Source organism: Neolamprologus brichardi, chromosome 19, assembly GCF_056152115.1.
Source record: "Neolamprologus brichardi isolate AB-2024 chromosome 19, ASM5615211v1, whole genome shotgun sequence".
In the NCBI taxonomy this organism is placed as follows: domain Eukaryota; kingdom Metazoa; phylum Chordata; class Actinopteri; order Cichliformes; family Cichlidae; genus Neolamprologus; species Neolamprologus brichardi.
In genome coordinates this window covers 3,879,327-3,900,891 of record NC_142122.1, presented here as the reverse complement: position 1 = coordinate 3,900,891, position 21,565 = coordinate 3,879,327, and the positions used below count along the sequence as shown (strand labels likewise).

General features: G+C 37.9%; 1 protein-coding gene across 2 annotated transcripts; it reads left to right on the top strand.

The window, feature by feature from the left end:
- The first annotated feature begins 2,996 nt into the window (after positions 1 to 2,996).
- Positions 2,997 to 17,221, top strand: LOC102784881 (calpain-9-like). 2 transcript variants are annotated; one of them, XM_006807472.3, is made up of 21 exons: positions 2,997 to 3,248; positions 3,919 to 3,988; positions 4,070 to 4,188; positions 4,639 to 4,772; positions 4,854 to 5,028; positions 5,663 to 5,737; positions 5,819 to 5,904; positions 6,120 to 6,194; positions 6,314 to 6,474; positions 8,879 to 9,036; positions 10,938 to 10,949; positions 11,044 to 11,252; positions 11,368 to 11,407; positions 11,512 to 11,577; positions 13,319 to 13,376; positions 13,454 to 13,515; positions 14,864 to 14,932; positions 15,065 to 15,143; positions 16,025 to 16,141; positions 16,319 to 16,371; positions 16,935 to 17,221. In XM_006807472.3, the coding sequence occupies exons 1-21, from the start codon at positions 2,997 to 2,999 to the stop codon at positions 16,959 to 16,961; spliced, it is 2,097 nt and encodes a 698-aa protein (XP_006807535.2). In that variant the 3' UTR covers positions 16,962 to 17,221. The 2 variants fall into 2 exon arrangements, with proteins under 2 accessions (XP_006807535.2, XP_087688996.1); XM_087832870.1 differs by having other exon boundaries at positions 11,368 to 11,413.
- The last annotated feature ends 4,344 nt before the right edge of the window (positions 17,222 to 21,565 follow it).

Below are 21,565 nucleotides of genomic sequence, written 5' to 3'. Positions count from 1 at the left end.
GTAGCTGTCAAACAAAACCCAAACAGTCCTGACCCGCCACAATATGAAACAGGGAAGTACCGCCTTATTTCAACAAAGTAACTGTATTCTAAATACCACCTTTTTAAACGGTAACTGTAACGGAATACAGTTACTCATATTTGTATTTTAAATACGTAACGGCGGTACATGTATTCTGTTACTCCCCAACACTGTACATGATTAAAAGCTTCCAAGTCAGTCAACTCTGCAAATATGCAAGTATCAAGTCACAAAGCATGAGCTGTCCAAGAATGATTACTGGTAAACGCAAAACCTAATATGGCAAAGATGGGAAAATAGCTCGGTTTTGAATCCAGGGTCTGAGTTTTTGTGAGTTCATGGTTGCTTTTGTTTGGAATGATTCAAATATAAATCCACTTTTCACACAGTCTTTATGAAAAAAGATGACTAGCACATTCAAATCACCTTAAAACTTTGTCTAAACAAAGTAATTTGACTGTTTTTTTGAGAGTCAAAATGTAGAAAGCAGATGTTGTCTGTTGTGTATCTGCCTTTGTGATTTTAAGGTGTAGTTTCAGGGTGGAGCTCTCATGACAGACAGGTAACAGATTCCCTGTATTAAAGTCCAAAGATGACATTTTTAAACATGTTTTAAAATATGGGAGATTATAGTTGTTCTTTGCATGCTACCGTGCAGATGGTAGAACACAAATGTACCCATCTCACATTAAAATAAATTATAAGACATAATTAACATGTGAATTAATTATTTTGATAATATTCAATATGAGTTAGTAAATACTTCTTATTCTATACCACAAAAATTCAGTTATGACTTGAATTAAATTGTGAATGGATTGACAGATAATACACAGACCAATAGTAGCTGTATCTCAGCCTATATAATATTTTATTCCTTTCATTACCCTTTGAATCAACTTTGGTCATTAAAGTAGGCTGACACTGCCCTTCTGGACTCAAGAAACTATTTGTAACCATATTTTTTCACTTTCTTTTTGAAAAAAGGTTAACTATAAGTACAATATTGGCTCCTTTAGTATCTTCAATCACAGAGAGTTCAGCTTGACTTGCCACTGTAATGTCAGTGTGTACCTGCTATTGTTTACACAGTGAATAATCATTAAGTCCAACGCTAATGGTGGCAGGTGTGTCATGGTAGTTGGCACACACCTTACATTAGCCTGGGATACGTCCAAGCCATGTGCTCAATTTATAAATTTCATGCTGCTGTTTAGGGCAGGACACTTTGCTTCAAACGTCTATATTTCATAGGATGTTTGTTTTAAAGCGACACATACACTGACAGTCTACTCACCATGTGACTCCCAGTAACAGGTTTTCTTTGTATGTTTGCTTAAAGGTAATTAACTAAGTAAATTGGGTCAGATGGGATAAAGTGGCTCTTTGTCTGACAGGTGTGTGGGCACAAATTTGGTTTAGGATGGCTCTCACACAAATATAATATATGGGCTTTGTTTTAACAAACAAAGAATGATCTCTTAAATGTGTTCAGCACGTCACTTAGTCTTCTGAGATCTTCATCTTAAAATGGTGACTAATGTTGATTTTTTTATGGCAACATTTATTATCAACTATAAAACTTTTGAGGTTCACACAAAGATATAAACAACAGATTTCAGTCATACTGTGAGGACTGCAAACACTGGCAGCCAACAAGAAGCACAGCCATAGTGAGCAGGAGATGCTCTGTATCTCATTGTACATCTGTCTAGTGACAATAAAGGCACTCTATTCTATTCTATTCTACTCTACTGCAAGCAGTGAGTACTTTCAATATTACTGCTGCTGACAGGCTAACCATTAACAGCAACTGCTGTTCTCTAAACATGAAAGTGGATACCATAAACACATAAACGTATAAGACTGTGATACACATAAATATGGGGTAGTGGAGGGTCACTTGAATGAAAGTGAAACTTTCTCTAGGCCATCTCTCTGTTGGTCAAACAGTAGCTTGCAGGAAGTAGATTAGTATGAGCTACAAGTCAGCACAGGTGTGGTTTGTTCAAAGGTGATTTTCATATCTGTGTTAGAAACATAAGGACGGAGTGCACAGCCTCAGGTGCTTAAATGCACAGTCGAAGCTACTTGGTTCTCACCCACCGGTTCACCGCGACGCAACTACACCTTTTTCTGCACAGCTTTTCACTTTTGAGTTAGTGAGGTAAGACCTGCTTTTAAAACCTTGAACCAGATGATCCTTAATTTGCATTCGTATCAGTGTGGTGCTTCCTGCTGCTGTGAATGCAAACTATGGGCTTTGTAAGTTCAAATGTTATTACTGGTGCAGTTGACCTTACAAGGGATTGTTCATGCATGAAGATATTATATTTTTAAGACTATCATAAAAAAAAGTGTCTATAGCAGAATTTGTTTACATTTTTAGATAAATGTAAACAAAAGAGAAGCCCCCTGAAAAAGAATGAATGTTAAAGGTATAATTTTAAATTTTTCCATTCAGGGTGCAAATAAGGTCCAACATAATGAAAACCTTTACGTTTTACATCTATTTTTAATGTTTGGAACAATGTAACATAATAATTAATATAAAAGCCTTTAATCTAGTTTTCCTGACAAAAAAGTTCTCAAAAATGCCTATTTATTATTAGTATTATAATGTTAATAATACTCTTGTTATATACTATGTTTCATAATAGTTGGGCAAACCGCACTTTGCAATAATTTCACATGAACTATCTGAAGTTTGAACTCATTTTTGCTCTTTTTCAGCGAGCTGCAAATATGATTTTATGCACCATAATGGAATTATCTTTTTCCATCATTCTGTAGCTCATTATATTTATTTAAAACATGTATGTGATCATTTGTGTCATGACTTCCCATTTTGAAATGCCATTCCCACACCCTTGATCTATACCCAACCTTAAATAGGTGATGCTGCGTTCTTTAATCTCTTACATTGTCTGGATTTTTTATGCAAAATTCTTGTAAACAGTCCAAAAACTGCAGTGATGCCTCCTCCCGGTGTATGCTTGAACATCATAGAGGCCCGCTACAAGAAGGACGGTTTCGGAAAGTTCACCAAGCCCCAGAAGTTCTTGGGCCAAGACTACGAGCAGTTGAAACAGTACTGCCTCACAAGAGGAGTAAGCTTCATTGATGAGACATTTCTACCTGACGGAAGGTCCATTGGTCAAGAGATACTACACCATGGCATACTGAGCCCTTCTGAACTGGCCTGTGTGGAGTGGCGCCGACCAGCAGTGAGTGTTGCGCTGAAATGTTAATATTAGGTAATTTTGTAAAGCTAAACTGCTCAGCTGATTATAAAAAGAGCAATTCACTTTTAGTACTTGACCTGCATTTAGATTGATTCTCACTACACAAAGAATTTCTTATTCCACGGTTCAAAAATAGCACATTCAGGTTTCTAGTTTAGTTTGTCACAGCTCGACACAGATATTTGATACACTGCAGCTTTGAGTACAAGTAATACCTTCTCTTATACTTTCTACAAACAGATTTCAGGTATGCTTTTTAGTTTGGTTCAACTTCTCTCACCTCAACCGGTCGCAGCAGATGGCCCCGCCCCTCCCTGAGCCTGGTTCTGCCGGAGGTTTCTTCCTGTTAAAAGGGAGTTTTTCCTTCCCACTGTCGCCAAAGTGCTTGCCCATAGGGGGTCATGTGATTGTTGGGTTTTTCTCTGTATCTATGAAGCGCCTTGAGGTGACTTTTGTTGTGATTTGGCGCTATATAAATAAAATTGAATTGAATTGAATTGAACAAAACAACAGTCTTCAACATGCTATTGTGACTCTTAAAATAATTTGAATAAATGCACATTTTTGTGAAGGATACACTAAAAGAAATGTGCATCCTTTCCTTTAAGACTTCCAGAACTTTACTCTCTGATCAGCACTCTCCCTTTTTCAGGAAATTGTTCGTTTTCCAGGCTTTGTACTTGACGGAGTCTCCAGGTTTGATTTTGGTCAAGGGAAACTAGGTAGGGAAATGTATTCATGAATATATTTATTGTTCTCCTCACCTGATTTCCTGTGGTAACCCTGAGAATATTTTTGAACAGGAAACTGCTGGTTTCTTGCGTCAATCGGAGCGCTGACGTTCCAGAAATCCATTTTCGCAGAAGTTGTCCCGCTTGAACAAGGATTTGATGAGAACTACTGTGGGATTTTTCACTTCAGGGTAAACACCAACATGTAACAAACCAAATGTTCAATAAAAATACACCTGTCAAAAATACTTAGTGATTTATTTATTTATTTTTGAGATGTCGCTTTTTGTTTGTATTTTAACCACAGCAGAATAAACTAGCTAACAAGCATGTGCTACATGGTTTAAAATTCTTTTACTGCTTATATTTTGGATTAACACATTTTCATGTTGAAACTAAACTGTGTGTAATGTAAACGCAGAATCCTGCAACTTTTAGGGCCACAGGAGAGGAAATAAATTGCTGGATATGTATTTTCCTAAATATCAGATTGGCCTAAAAGGGAACAAAATTCTTGGCCCGAATCATCTTTTCATCTATCATAACTTTTAGAGACCGAGGTCGAGCGCCAACACGCTTCAAGACATTTTTTGTTAAATAATAAATCAAGTGTGACATGCTGGATTCTTTTTTTCCCCCAGTTCTGGAGATTTGGGCAGTGGGAGGATGTGGTCATTGATGACAAACTACCAACAATCAATGGCAGACTAATCTTTGTTCATTCCAAAGACCAAAATGAGTTCTGGTCTGCTCTCCTGGAGAAAGCCTATGCCAAGTATGCAATCTTAATCTTAGACATAAATGAGTTGAAGGTGTGATTTCTCTAAATATTAAAAAAACAATATTATCCTGTCAGGGTTTGTGGTTCCTACTCCGACATGATTGCTGGAACTCCTTCAGAGGCTATGATGGACTTCACCGGCGGCGTCCACATTAACATCGAGCTGTCACATCCGAGTCCAAGCCTGTGGGGGCTGATCTGCAGAGCTGGCAAATCAAACACACTGATGGGCTGTGGTACACCTCCCAGGGTAAGTAGAACTGCACCACACAGAATCACCAGCATTGGCTTAATGTCCCTGATACTTCTGCTGCCCTATACTCACTCATACATGAAGACTTATTTTCATTCATTTCACTAAACACCTATAAAGTTTTATAACTGTATCCGGCACAGTTTTGGTATCTTTTTGTCAGAATCTACCCAGAGACAGAGGTTTAAACGTCTGCCAAAGCAGCTAAAAGGACCTTAGTCATGGTTATAAACTTTTATTACAGTCACTTTATAAATGCCGCTATAAAACAATTGTTTGTGACACTTATAACATGGTCTTCACATTACCCAAGGATAAAGTTCATTGACAAGGCAGGGATGTGCTAGACAGACCTTTGCTTACATGAGCCAGTTTGATATAAATGCTGCTGTTGTTCAGTTATTGTGCTTACTCGTGCCAGTCTAACATTTAGTATATATTTAACTCTGCAAGGAAATAACATTCTGAAAAACATCTGAGCAAAGTAGTGTCGAATTTAGCCACAAGCAAACCATTTCACAGTCACTTGCACACGTAAAATGATTTATTGGCTTCATCATCATCAATAGAAGTTGATGTTCTTAATGTATAATATTCTACTTTACTAGTAGCAAATGCTTTTGTCTTGTAGGAGACATCTGGTAACGAAATATTACCAAATGGACTGGTTGCAGGCCATGCATACACTGTGACAGGTATCAAAGAGGTAAAGATTTGTACTGGAAATAGAAAAAAAAAATCAAATGATACTTAAAATTAACAAAAACAAATGGTGGTTTGCGGTCAGATGATGAGTCGAGGAAAAATTGTATACCTGGTGCGTTTGTGGAATCCCTGGGGTAAAGGAGAGTGGAAAGGAGACTGGAGTGATCGGTAAGTCAGACTCACACTCGTGGCTCTCAACTTCAAAGATGGAAAGCAAATCAATGTCAAAACCTATGTGGTAGCCTTCTATCTAGTGTAAAGATTATATTTCAAGTAGGGCTGTGGACACATGCAGGAGAGCTTCTCTGAACTCCCTTTGAATATTCAAAAGAATTTTGAAAAGCTGTCTCTTTGTCTAAATAAAATGACAAATTTTCTTTGAGGTCTCCTCTGTGGCAAACTGTGAGTCCTGAAGACCGTGAAATGTGCCTTTCAGTGGCTGATGATGGAGAGTTTTGGTAAGAAAACTTGTGAAATTAAAAAACAAAAAAACAAATACAAACACTTTTTGCATTGTACCCTAACATCCCATCCAGATGTAAAACAAGTAATCTCAAAATTCATCTGATTTTTACAGGATGACCTTTGAAGATTTCTGTAAGTTCTACACAGATATTGACATCTGTGGGCTGTCTCCTGACTTCTTTGATGAAAGTGACTCTAGTCAGTGGAAGACCTCTGTGTATGAGGGCCGATGGGTTGCAGGAACCACTGCTGGAGGTTGCCTTAATTACAGAGGTATTAAATCTTATTGCAAATGCGTTGAAACATTAAATACATACACTTTCAGTTAAAAGTTTTAGAACATCCCAATTTTATTTATTTTTTTGTGAAAATTATGCATTTTACTGTCTCATTGCACTCTGAAATGAAAACATTGTACAAATAAGCAGTTGGAGTTAAAAAATAAATCATGGAATCAATTTAGAGACCAAAATCATCATTATCAATCAAATCAACTTTGACTCTTCAAAGTAGCCACCGTTGGCAGATACAAAGCGCTTTGAGTGCTCCAGGAGAGCAGAAAAGCTCTATATAAGAATCAGTCCATTAACCATTTACCATAGAACAGCTGGACACACCTGTGTCATTCTTTCTACAATAGAAATCAAATATTATTCTGAAAGTTGTTCCCATATCTGTTGCAGAAGTTCCCATAAATGTGTGGCACTTGTAGGTTGCTTTGCTTTCACTCTTCTGTCCAGTTGATCCCAAACCAGCTCGTTGGGATTTAATTCTGGAGACTGTGCTGGACACTCCATGTTTTCAAGCTTATCTTGTTCTTTTTTTCCTGACGTAGTTGTGGCATAGCTTGGACTTATGTTTTGGTTCATTATCTTGCTGTAGGATGAACACCTGAACAACTAGGTGCATACTAGAGGGTATTGCATGGTGCTGCAGATTGCTTTGGTAGCTGTTTTGGTTTAGGGTGCCTCTCACTATGTGCAAGTCACCCACCCTGGATCCAGCAAAACAGCCTGAGACCATCACACTTCCTCTTCCATGTTTGACAGTTGATGCCACACACTGTGGAACCATCCTTCCCCTACTTGAGTACAAAGATCCTGCATGACGATCCAAAGAGTTCAAATTTTGATTCATCAGTCCACAATACCTTCTCCCAGTCTTCAGTAGTCCAATGGCGATGTTTCATGGCCCAGGGAAGCCTCTTTGTCTTATTCTGATGTCTTAGCATTGTCCTGTCAAACCTGCAGCTCGAAGTCTTCTCTTCACAGTTGAAACTGAGACTTGCTTACTATGACACTATTAAACTGTGCTTGAAGCTGTTGTCCTGTGAGCCGCCTAGTTTCTCACAAACGTGTCCTCTGATTTATTTGTGGCTTTGGGTCTTTTGATGGGCAAGGAAACAGTACTCACTGTCATGAAATGTTTCTCCGACTGAAAAGGCTACATCCAGATGAACAGAATCAACTTTTCAGGATACATTTTTAAGCGTTATGGTGGTCTTTCTCACTTCCATTGTTATTTGCATTTTTCTGGCCATTTTTGTAGCAACACAGTGCTTTCTGCAGTACAGTACTGTTCAACTGATCACGAGGGTATGGTACCACAGTGTGTTTCATACTGCTTTTATGCAGACAGAGGGGGTTGGAAGTAATCCAGAAAAGTTGGAACACATGTAGGAATCAGTAATTGAAGTTTTCAAAGCTTGATCAACCTCCATTGTTCCAGCACAGCTTTTAATTGCTAACCTGTTTTGTGTTCCATGAAAAAGGCCTTTGTGTATAATTCCAAAAATGTACATTAATTTGGGTTACCACGCCATTTAAAAATTTTTTTTTTTTATCTTTTTACCTCCGGCAGTTCACTTACCTTTGTACCATTTCAAGCTGGACTTGAATGACTTGAATTGCAATAAATAACTGGGAAAATTGGGATGTTCTAAAACTTTTGACCGAGAGTGTATACTAGAAAGAATGTACCGAAATAAGCACAAATTGGTAAAGCACAAACACATACATGTAGTGTTTGTGTGATTTTAATATTTAACAGATTCACATTTAAGATTTTTATCAACCTCAGTGTCTTGAAATAGACAATTAAAAGAGATAAAAGAGTCCTGAAGTTCATAGGTGCTATGTAGCAATTTATTTCAGTAATTATTAAATAAGATTATTCTTTTAGTCTTGATGCGGAGCCTAAAATTAACAATAGGTCCAATAGGGCAACAAGTTCTTTAGTTTAGTGTAGTTAGTATTAAGGTCATTGCTTAATTTTTTTAGTTTAACATAACAGAGTTATGTTAAACTAAAAAAAATGTGCATGCAAATTTCAGCTATTTTTTCCCAAGTATTGTAGGTATTAAAATTCTGTAACCAGTAGTAACAAATATGTTACAATATTAAAAGCCCAAATATGGTAACATAGTTTTTTCTTGTAAATGGAAAGAATGAGTTGGACATCCATAACAATACAGACCCATAAACAGAGTTGTAAAGTCTTTTCCAAAGTATATTATCTATATAGCTCATTTAATTGCATGACTTTGTCATTTATTAAACAAAAGTTAAGTGAACCTTTCACCCACCTGACCTGGACTATTTAACCAGCCTAACTTTCAGGTTCATTTTTGAACTTCTGTATCCAGCAAATAAACCATGTTTTTTTATTTGCTTTCTAGACAGTTTCTGGACTAATCCACAGTGTCGTTTCAAAATTTGCGGTGGATACTCAGAGAAAGACGGTGATAAAAACATATTGGTGTCTCTCATGCAAAAGCCCGAAAAAAGGAACAGACACCTGGCGCAAAACCTCCACATTGGGTTTTTCATATTTGAGGTAAACATTACTCTTTGCTGCCTAATATGGAAATGTCATGACACTTTTATGTTTTGAATCGTTTCCAAGTTGCAAAGGTATTGCACATCAGGATGGTGATAAGGATGACCTCAACTTGAAGGCTGCACTGCTATTCCTTCAATGATTAAACCTTTGGCTCAGTTGTCATCATCTTTGAAGAGCCTATAATCATTAGTAAAAGATGTACAGTGGGGCAAAAAAGTATTTAGTCAGCCACCGATTGTGCAAGTTCCCCCACTTAAAATGATGACAGAGGTCAGTAATTTGCACCAGAGGTACACTTCAACTGTGAGAGACAGAATGTGAAAAAAAAATCCATGAATTCACATGGTAGGATTTGTAAAGAATTTATTCGTAAATCAGGGTGGAAAATAAGTATTTGGTCACCTCAAACAAGGAAAATCCCTGGCTCTCACAGACCTGTAACGTCTTCTGTAAGAAGCTTTTCTGTCCCCCACTCGTTACCTGTATGAATGGCACCTGTTTGACCTCATCATCTGTATAAAAGACACCTGTCCACAGCCTCAACCAGTCAGACTCCAAACTCCGCCATGGCCAAGACCAAAGAGCTTTCGAAGGACACCAGGAAAAGAATTGTAGACCTGCACCAGACTGGGAAGAGTGAATCTACAATAGGCAAGCAGCTTGGTGTGAAAAAATCAACTGTGGGAGCAATCATCAGAAAATGGAAGACATACAAGACCACTGATAATCTCCCTCGATCTGGGGCTCCACGCAAGATCTCATCCCGTGGGGTCAAAATGATCATGAGAACGGTGAGCAAAGATCCCAGAACCACACGGGGGGACCTGGTGAATGACCTGCAGAGAGCTGGGACCAAAGTAACAAAGGTCACCATCAGTAACACACTACAACGGCAGGGAATCAAATCCCGCAGTGCCAGACGTGTTCCGCTGCTGAAGCCAGTGCATGTCCAGGCCCGTCTGAAGTTTGCCAGAGAGCACATGGATGATACAGCAGAGGATTGGGAGAATGTCATGTGGTCAGATGAAACCAAAGTAGAACTTTTTGGTATGAACTCAACTCGTCGTGTTTGGAGGAAGAAGAATACTGAGTTGCATCCCAAGAACACCATACCTACTGTGAAGCATGGGGGTGGAAACATCATGCTATGGGGCTGTTTTTCTGCCAAGGGGACAGGACGACTGATCCGTGTTAAGGACAGAATGAATGGGGCCAAGTATCGTGAGATTTTGAGCCAAAACCTCCTTCCATCAGTGAGAACTTTGAAGATGAAACGAGGCTGGGTCTTCCAACATGACAATGATCCAAAACACACCGCCCGGGCAACAAAGGAGTGGCTCCGTAAGAAGCATTTGAAAGTCCTGGAGTGGCCTAGCCAGTCTCCAGACCTCAACGCCATAGAAAATCTGTGGCGGGAGTTGAAAGTCCGTGTTGCTCGGCGACAGCCCCAAAACATCACTGCTCTTGAGAAGATCTGCATGGAGGAATGGGCCAAAATACCAGCTACTGTGTGTGCAAACCTGGTAAAGACCTATAGTAAACGTTTGACCTCTGTTATTGCCAACAAAGGTTATGTTACAAAGTATTGAGTTGTATTTTTGTTATTGACCAAATACTTATTTTCCACCCTGATTTACGAATAAATTCTTTACAAATCCTACCATGTGAATTCATGGATTTTTTTTTCACATTCTGTCTCTCACAGTTAAAGTGTACCTCTGGTGCAAATTACTGACCTCTGTCATCATTTTAAGTGGGGGAACTTGCACAATCGGTGGCTGACTAAATACTTTTTTGCCCCACTGTATACAGATTTTATTAGGGTTGTATTCTGACACTAACCGAGTATATTTCTTATTCTGAACATGAACCAACTTGCACTGATTTCCTTCAAGGTGACTGAAAAAGTAAGAAACAGTTTGTATCCAGTTCCCATTTACAGATACAGAAGCCCCACTTTAAATGGTGTAAGATAACTGACATATCTACCTGTTATTTCAGTATAAGACACAGAGGGGGAAATTTACAGAGGAGTTCTTCAAATTCCAGGCACCTGTTGCCCAAACTAAAACCTACCTGAATGCCCGTGAGGTGATGGAGTTCTTTATGTTAAAGCATGGGGAATATTTGATTGTGCCATCCACCTTCAATCCCAACGAGACAGCCTCCTTTATCCTGACCATCCACGCAAAATCAGAGACCAACTGCTAGTATGCACGCTCATTGTTTGTGCAAACACAACATTGCTAAATTGGAACAATCTGCATGAGATATATGCAAAACAGACAAGAACAAATAAATTGTGATTTTTTTCTTTCTCTGCAGTGATAATTCTGGTGATCACAAACATGAGCTTGACGAGAAGGTGGGTGTTCAACAATAAATCATGTCTGGTTGCGGTTGTGTTATATGCTAAATGATATGTAAATAGCTTTTTATTTAACACAGAATTTAATTTCTCTGTTTCAGGTCAAGGTAAAAAATCGACAGGATGATGAACAAAGGAGAGAGTTTTTCCATAAAAACTCTGACAAGGTAACTTCCTGTTATTTTCTCACGAGCATCCCTGACACTGTTGAGTTTACTATTTCTCTTATATAGACTGAGTTTTATCACACAGTGGAAACTTTTGTTTGTTTGATAAGTTTTAGATGAGGATGAAAAAAAATCTTATCTGTGAGAGGTTTGACAAACTATTATACTTCAGTGCACAAAATAAAACTGTTTGACTTCTGTATACAAAGAACATAAAACGTGCTAACATGAAAGTTTAAATGCATTTTGTTACATTTGTTCTCAACCAAAAAAAATCCACAACAGAACACCAGTTGTGTATAAAAGTGAGAAATTTTAAAGTGAAAGCTTAATCATCCTGATTAATTTTTTGGCTACTTTAAAGATGCACTTGTGGTTTAGTTGTCTTCTCACTGTTGGTTATTTATCACAGTTATTTAGTAGCAATTTAAGCTAGGATCAAAATATGAATCTTGTATGACACATTATTGGCTCAGTATGGTGAAGAAAGCTTAACTTACTGAAGAACTAAGTTGATATAAATAAGACAGAAATAAAATATGAAAATGGAAAAAGACTGTTTAAATATTAGCTTTCTATAGCTCTAAATCAGCGGTCCTCAACCCCCGGGCCTCGGACCAGTACCGGTCCGTGAGTCGTTTGGTACCGGGCCGCGAGAGTTGAGGCTCAGGTGTGAAATGTATAGTTTTCAGGGTTTTTATCGGTTTTCAGCGTTATTTTGTTATCGTTTTTATCGTTTACTCGGTTTTCCTTGGTCTTTTCACGTGTGTTATGAATAAATTTTCTTTTTTTCGGTACCGTTACTAGTTTTATTTTGTTGTATTTATCCGCGACACCTTAAAGGCCGGTCCATGAAAATATTGTCGGGCATAAATTGGTCCGTGGCGCAAAAAAGGTTGGGGACCGCTGCTCTAAATTACACATTTTATCTCTAGATATACAGTCTAGAGCACTATAAAATAGTAAAAAAAAGAAGAAAAAAAGAATATGCAATAACATCTTCTTTAAGACAAGTTCAGTGTCCATAGTAATAAAACCAAGGTACTTATAGACAAACTTTTTCTAATTTGGTGTCCTATCAAAAGTAGCAATATTTAACTGGCTAAGTAATGTTAGCCAGCTTTATTGGAAACGTTTAAATAAAAAATTTAAAAAAAGGGTTTTAATCTGAGTTCAAATCTTTTTTGAAAGCACTTAGATGGACTTCTTTAAGTTACTTGAAGACGTTTCACCTCTCATCCGAGAAGCTTCTTCAGTTCTTCTCGGATAAGAGGTGAAACGTCTTCAAGTAACTTAAAGAAGTCCAGACGCTTTTCTTTGCAAGCTCCTTTGACTACGATGACCTGGATGACTGAGAACCTTCACAGACAAAGCACTTAGATGTTTCCAGACAAAACAAAAATCAATGTGTAACTCACTTAATTATGAGAACTGTGAATAACAGTGGCCCTAGAATTGCACCCACATGCTGAACTAATAGCCATGCATTACTTCAGTGCTAATCATCAAAATATCTATCCACCTTTTCCATCTAACCTAATTATTTCTGGGCAACTTGAAATAACTGGATTACAACTTGTAATATTTAGCTTGATTGGTTAGAGTTTTGCTAAAGCTAGCAAAGATTTTGTATTGTAAAAGAGAAATTACAGCAATACACAAGACAGTTTAATTTGGTACGTTAACAAGTGACCGAGGCTCATAAATAGAAGTATAAGAGAAATCCTGTTTTCATTTCCAGTATGAAGAAGTGGATGCTGAGCAGCTTCAGAGGCTTCTAAATGAAAACATCCTAAAAGGTTTGCACTTCAAGAGACTACAGCTCAAGAGCTTAAGACTTATATATTGCTGAAATATATATTTCTGTTTCATTTAGGAGACCTGAAATCTGGAGGCTTCAGCATTGACGCCTGTCGCAGCATGGTTGCATTAATGGATGTATCCTGTTGTGGTGCATGTGACATTTGTCATAGTCACTCAGACAACGCAAATAATAGATTTACATGTTCTCCACATTTTCAAACATTTGTATGCATGATCACAGCAACATTGTGACTAAAGCTAAGTAATTTGAAAATAATATCAAAAAGTATCTAAAACAGAGTTAAAGAGTCAACAATCCAGGTGAGGAAGTCCCAACAAATTCTGTTCATCTGGATGTAGCATTGAAGGATATCTCAGAGTTCTTGCCAAATAAAGGTCTTAATTTTATCTCATGGTTTTGGAAAAAGGCCAGTTAGAAAAGTCTTCATCTTGTCACTTTGAGGTTTTATGAGACTTCATATGGTTAGCAGTCATGTAGAGTTCACGCTTTAGTGGGTCAGCACCAGTGTTGGGAAGGTTACTTTTAAAATGTATTCCACTACAGATTACAGAATACATGCCCCAGAATGTATTTTGTAACGTATTCCGTTACTCAATGAGAGTAACGTATTATGAATACTTTGGATTACTTAATATATTATCATGCTTTTTACAACTGCATGAATGTACTATTGCGGTGTGAATTATTACTTTTACTGAAGGTTATTCACCATACCAATACCAACTAGATGTTTAAATCTTAATATAAAATGAGTAACAGTAGGTGGACATTGGGTAAGGCTGCGCTTTTTGCAGCAATCTCGTATAGAAAACTATTCCGCGCTTATATAAAACAGGTCCGCCACTCCAAACCGTAAAGGCGTAAAACCATAAAGGGACCTCTGGCTAATACGTCGGGTTCTGTGTCGGGCTCGTAGCTGAAAACTAGCTTTACTTTGTTGTCTGGGTCAACTTTGCTAGCAGAGACAGAGAGAGGCGTTGAAAGGCTGCTCCAACGGAACTTATTGTCTTTGGAGGAAAACAGGAACACGGTGTACAGTCGATTCTTAATAGTTTACTTACAACTGGGCTCGTCAGGCTCTCTTCTTGGCTGCAGTGGTTATTATTATATTTACATGCTTCCAGCTCCCGTTTCTGCTCAGTGACAGCTCGCACTTTTCCACTGGCGTGGAAACCAAAAATAAAGAGGGCATAGCCTAACATATGAAACAGGAAAATACCGCCGCGTAATCCATTAATTTAGACAAAGTAACTGTATTCTGATAACACCTTTATAAACGGTAACTGTAACGGAATACAGTTAGTCATAGTTTGTATTTTAAATGTAACGGCGGTACATGTATTCCGTTACTCCCCAACACTGGTCAGCACAGCTTCTTGGCTTGTAGAGGAGCTACCCAGTTGGCCAGTACATGTTTTACTCGCACACATAGTTTTGTTGCCTTAATGTTGGGTAAAACAGACATCAATTACAGGAAAACTCAACAGTGAGGAATTTCTTCGTCTGTGGAACAAAGTTATTACATTCAAGGTAAAGACAATGAAAATTAGGTTAAATATGCTGAAAAAAGTTACATTTTTTTAACTACATGCACTGCTCTATAGTTAATTATGTATGAATAATACTTCTGCTACATTTGGCTTTTTTCTTTTTGTTTTCTAGGAAATTTTCTTCCGCACTGATGTTTCACGAACAGGAACGCTGTCACTGAGAGAACTACGAAATGCATTCTTAGTTTCAGGTAGGCCTGCTTGGAATTCATTCATTCATTAATGTTCCTGAAACTACACCCTCCTGCAATCCTCTCACTGGACTCCCAAATGGCTAAGGCACACCACAACAAAAATAGGACTGCTATTTCTTGTGACTGGGAAAAAACTTGGCAATTGATGCTTTGTGCTGGTCGTATGCAAGTAATTGCGATCACCAACTGATTGCCCAGAGCTTGCAACACCTTCAACCTCATGGCAAACATTTTCAATTGCAAAGAGATTGCTCATTTCACCTGGTGGGAGGCAACCTGTCTCCAAGGGATTATGGTCTACCTCAGATTGACTGCATCATTGTCTGACAGATTGGTGAAGGTTTGCAAATAACAGTCATGTTATTTATAAATGCAGATAAACTGCCAACAAGTTGCAATCAATCTGAGTCAGCCTCTGCTAATGACAGCAACTTGTTTGCATCACTTTACTTTGAAAATGGACACTCGACTCAGCCGATTGCCATCTGCTTGTATTCTGGTTATCTTCCTATTAGTGCTGCCAGCGTCAGTCTCGTTAAAATGGGGCTACATGGCGTTGTTAGTGCAGTTAGCTCGTTAACATGTTGACACCATCCAGCCTCACGCACGGGGCGATCCGTGATAACTCGTTAACGGAGATTTGCCACAAAATGCGTTAACATCATTTTAATGAGATTAACGCTGACAGCACTACTTCCTATATAAACACAGGGTTACCAAGCGCCTGTGTAATTTTTCAGTTAAAGCACTGTCCTACAGGAACTACGTCACTATTAATGCAAAAGTTCTAAATTTATTTTGTTAGAATCTAAGAGTTTCTGACCGAAGTCTCAATGTAAGTCATTAATGTGAATGTGTGTGTTTAATGTGCTTGTCAGGAATAAGGGTGAGAGACGACATGCTGAATCTGATGGCTCTGCGCTACGGCGCCTCCTCTGGACACATGACGCTGGAGAGCTTCATCAGTCTCATCCTTCGCTTTGACTGCATGAACAGTAAGTGAAGACAAGTGGGACAAGCTATGATCTGTTTATTTCTGTTTGCGATTTATCTGAAGTGAGTCAATTCAAAAATACAACCTCACAATGGAAAACTTTAACCTTTTTGTTGTGGAAGACATTAATTTTATACGTATCTTTTAAGAGATTCAATAAATTTTTGCTCATCAACAGAAATCTTCAGACAGTTATCTGATGGAAAAGCCATGACTCTTCAAGAGTCTGAGGTAATAAAGCCAGCTTGTTCTCATTAGTACATTTTATAACAGATGTTGATTCATTTTGAAGTTCAGAGGAAAGAAAAATACATTTTTAAAACTGAAAATAAATTTATATACTATTCATAAATTATCTTACACTAAAGGAAACAGTTGCGCACTCCTTGTGCATACCTTGAGCTAGTTTGTGACCAAGTGGGGCATGTCCGGGATTTTAAAACACGTTGGTAAGGTTAGACAGTTAACAACTGTTAATGTGTTAAGGGCAGACTTAGATTGGCATTTGCTAAAAGTTCAACTGATTTCACTTATATCCCTCAAATGCAGCTTTTTTGAATGTTGTTATGATTAAAGTTTTTGAGAATTACAAATATAGCCATTAAAGAGGGATGAGAGATACTGAGCCTTTTATCTTGGCCAGCTTTTATAGTTCAGCAGTCCGAGGAGAGCTATGTCAGTTGAAGACTCTCCCATGTCAGCCAATGATCAAGAAGAGTAGGCCAGGATGTCCTTGGAGATAGGTGGAGGGGCTGCACATACTGCACTAACAACCTGTCTCTCTTTATTTCCAGTGGATGTACATTTCGATGTACACTTAACGCAAAGGAATGGACGTTTGATGCACAGTTCATCTGCACGCACTGAAGAAGAGATCCATGTATATTTTTCCTGCTAAGCTCTAAGTTGTCGTTTAGATAATTGCCAAAATGCAAAATGCTTTCAAGATAACTTTTCTCAAAAAGTAGACATTTCTATTTTTAATTGTCATTTACTTGGCAATTTGTTTTTTACTGAGACAGACAGAGAAGACAAACTTAATGTAGAGGGAACAATCTGAGATATATAACGTGAATATGAATAATCAATGAAAATTAAATACTACAAGAATGTGCTTGCATGTAAAAGGCGGCTCTGAATTAGTAACTGTTCTAACAGAAAAACAGGTAAACAGCTATAAAAGATGTTTTTTCCTTGTGCACTTTGAGCTCATTAAACACACATAGATTATGTGAGGGTGCAATGTTTGATTTGGCCATGATGCTTTATTGATTAATTCATCACTCATTACTGACACAACAGTGCAAGAAAGCACCAGTGTGGTTGGAATCAACATACTGTTGAAATTATTTTATATCGTCATTTAAATGCAGCTCTTTTTGATAAATGCATTATGCACATATGTATCTGGCTTATTGTCCCACTGTCCACTCCTCATTTCAGGTTCAGGTTACTTTTTACATATAAGGCTCAATCATTTGGAAAGCATTCAGGGCCTTTATCAAAACCACTCAAAATCACTGGAACATTTTCATGTAAATACATTTAAAAAAGAAGAAGAAGAAGTTTAGCAAATGAGCCATCAATTCAAATTCTGGCACCAGAATCTGGAAGGTACTCATTGATTCAGCTGCAGCTCAGTGTTTGTAAACTGTAAGAGTATGTAGTAGAGGAAAAGCACCTAAGTGTAGAGGCTAGCTCATCAAGGAAGTGGCACACTTCCTTGTGTAAAAACTCCCCAGTGAGCATAAACCACATTTACTGAAACTCTAATAATTTCCAGCATAAATTTACTTACACCAGTAGCCTTGCTAAATGTTTGTAAATATTCCAAGACAGTACCAAGAGTTTCCCCTCTCAAGCATTTCAGAAGGTACAAAGGGAATGTTAATCCACAGCACTGTAGTGAAATTAACAGGAAATGCATATTCCCAGTATGTCAGCATTTCTTCAATGGTTCCCTGTTAAATCTTGAGTTAAATTTTAAAAACTTTCACTTACATATAAAAGTCCTAAATAATCAAACCCTGTGATATCTTACACACCTCAAATACCATGTTAACTTAATAAAGAACTTTCATCCTCCACTGCAGACTTACTCGCTGCTTGTAGAGTTTCCAAGACTAGATTGAGAGGCAGAGCCCCATCTCCTGTGGACCTAGCAGACAGAAGCTCTGTCTGCTTTTGAGATTAGTCTTATGCTGTTATAGGCTCAGGATTCTGCTGAGCTGCCCATGATGCTCTTAACATTTATTCTCACCTATTTTCAACTCCCCAGACACTCACATACCACTGCTACATGTCATTAAAGTTTGTCTTTTCTCTCACATGGCATGCGAATGGTCTTTGTTTTTCCCTTATGCTTTCCTTTTTCTACACTCAGCAGTGGGCGATGACTTTAAAAAGGAAGTTTTCCTTCCCACCTTTGCTACCTTTATCCATATTAGATCATCCCCTCAAATGGGCGGAGAAACCAGTCAATGGCCCACTGGCAACTGGCAGTTGCTAGGGAAAAGGGTGTATTCTGGCACCGGCTGGTGATAGCATTGTTTGCAAAGAGATATATAACGTTGCACTGAAAATCTCCTTGTGATTGCTTTGTTTGCTAGCAGGCTTCCACAAAGACCAGTCGTTTTCATGGAAGCAGCAGTGACACTGTGAAAAAGGGGATTAGTGTTGGGGTTGTTATTCAAACAATAATGTATTACACATTAACCATTATCCTAAGTCTTGCTGCTGGGCTGGTCTCGGCATTGACTTAGTTTTATCATCACTTTGGATCCTTGGGTTACTTTGCGTTAGCATGCTAGTGTCCCATAGAGTCCTTTTGTGCAATAAAAAGAGAAGTAATTTCTATACCATTTTCCTCCTGTAACACTTGGTTGTCCATTGGTTGCAGCAGTAGGATACAATTTTTCTTTTGAAAAGTTGTATCCTACTGCTTTCTCTGTGTCCACTTTGGATCGGAATTTCTTGGATGTTTCTTATTACAGCTCAGAAAGTAAGTAGCGAGTTTCTGCATACAAGTTGGCATCTTTTGTGCAAACTACCGGTGGCAACCTGCTTGTGAATAAAAGCATCACAAGGCCAGCAGCAACAAGTAACCTCTAGCAGCCGCCAGTTAATCTATGCTTTCACTTCAGTTAGTTACTAAATTTCAAGAACTTTGAAAGTTTCTTCAAGTGCAACATAGAAAAAAAAAACATCAAACAGAAAAATAAAGGTTCTCGTTAGGGTCTCACAGAATAATAAAGCAAGACTTCTCTCAGTTCAGAGGATAAATTCATCAAGTTACTGGCCTGAGAAAAAGCCAGTTAATGAAACACAACATTAAAGTTTCTGAGTTCAAGCAGCAGACACAACTGAGCATCACCAGCTCTGAGATACATACAATCAAAGAAACCATTACTGAGGGAGACCAAGAAGGAGGATCAAACTGCTTTGTTAAACACACACACACACACACACACACACACACCAACAGTGTGTGGATGGATGTTTGCTTTACAGCATTTTCACTCACATCTGCTTTATAAATAGTGGAACAATTATTTGCTTCACAGCAGGAACGAGACTTACAGCAAAACAAAGGCTCCGTGAGGGCTACTGGCCTGAAACACACCTTTTTTGGGTTGGGCCATAGCATGAAGGCAAATCCACTTCCTCCTGGGTTGTTGGAAAAACTCCAGGCGATGAGCTCATGAAGGTCCTGTAGAGAATAAACATGAATGAGTTAAATGGTAGAGGTGGAGTACACCTTGGACAGGTCATCTGGCAAGAAACTTTTTATATATTTTTTAAAATGTCTAAAGTATTCAAAGTGATAGAGGGAAGTAACCATAAAAGTGTCTAGGTAAGAAAAAAAAGTTGTCAAAGAAGACTCAAAAAAGGCAAATCTACATATAAAATACAATTTTATTAAGAAAATGTAACTTTACAGGCAGCTATGCAGCTAAATATATAAAAACCCACAAAATAAATTATTTTTTTAAAGGTCCCAGCTGCTGGAAAAAGATCACAAAGAAAATGCTTTATTCAAAGAAGGAGAACGCAGCCTCTCACTATTAGCTTAGGATTGAAACTGACCCAATGAAGTTTGCTGCTTCCTCTCCCCAATATAAAAGGAATTTTAAAAAGCAGCTGATATAGAAAAATACATATAAAAACAGTTAAATGTGACATTTTTTTCTTTGAATTTCCATTTTCCTAGATTTTTTAAATTTATTTACTTATCAGTTTAATTTCCCATCCACTTCATTCATTTTTGATTCATACAGTAGTCCCATGTCATTCACTAACATCTGTATTTTGTTTCTATTAAAACTAGAGATGGACCGATCTGATATTACGTATCGGTCCTATACTGACCTAAATTACTGGATCGGATATCAGAGAGAAATCGGAGAGAAATAAAAAATGTAATCCAATCCATTAAATATCACGTAACTCAGCTCATAACCTTAGCACGTCGAGCAGTATGCGTCACGTGATAGAGCGGCTGTGGAGTGCGAGACCTCTTGGTGGTCTGGTTGAGTATTTGGAGCCTCGCTACCAAACCGGAATTTCATCTCCAAGAAAGTTATCCCAGAGAGAAGTAAAGCAAGTGTGTAAATTAATCTCTGAATGTTTGTACAGCATTCCCACGTTAAGCTTAACAACCGATATATGGAGCGACTGCCTCTTCTGCAGGGGCGGGTGTAGCAAAGTTTAGCCAGGGGGGCCGATAGGGCATTAACAGGAAAAGGGGGCACAAAAACATACTTTTCTTTCTTATTCTCAGTTAAAATGTTTAGCTTTTAATAAATAACTATCTGAATCTTACACCCAAAGTTTTAATCTGATGTAAAATGTATATAGTAACTATTAAGTCTAATATACCCTAGTAAGCTATAGTACTTTTTCCTTTGGGAAGATACCATTCGTGCAGTCTGCAAATTTGTTGAAGAAAGATGTTAAGCATCATGAGGTGGAGGGTGGGGGTCGTTCCCTTTTTTTAAATTTTTTTTGCTGGGAGTTGGCAACCCTATTAGTTAAGTTGCTTAATATTTCTGCTAAGTATTGTTTAAAATACCAGAATAGGGAGGATGGAGCAGGTTTAAGTTTATTAGATTGATCAGTTTTGCTGAACTATGAAATATTTTGGGTGCAGTGTATTTTTTGCATACAGGTTTAACAGAATAGCTTTAGTGTTTTGTTTTTTTAAAACTTCAGTATGAACTTATACAAAACACAGCCAGATATTAAAAAACAGTTTTATTGATTAAAAAACACACTATATCGGATTCGTATTGGTATCGGCAGATATCCAACTTTATGATATCGCTATTGGTATCGTGCCATCTCTAATTAAAACACAGATTGACAAGTTTGCAATACTATTTACAAAAAAAAATGCAGTTATTCAGTCATTGACATAATATGCAGA

Coding starts and splice junctions, on each gene's coding strand:
- LOC102784881 (XM_087832870.1), top strand. CDS start 2,997: ATGCCTCCTCCCGGTGTATGCTTGAACATCATAGAGGCCCGCTACAAG. Junction 6,475..8,878: donor AGGTTGCCTTAATTACAGAG/GTATTAAATCTT, acceptor TTTGCTTTCTAG/ACAGTTTCTGGACTAATCCA. Junction 15,144..16,024: donor AAATGCATTCTTAGTTTCAG/GTAGGCCTGCTT, acceptor TGTGCTTGTCAG/GAATAAGGGTGAGAGACGAC.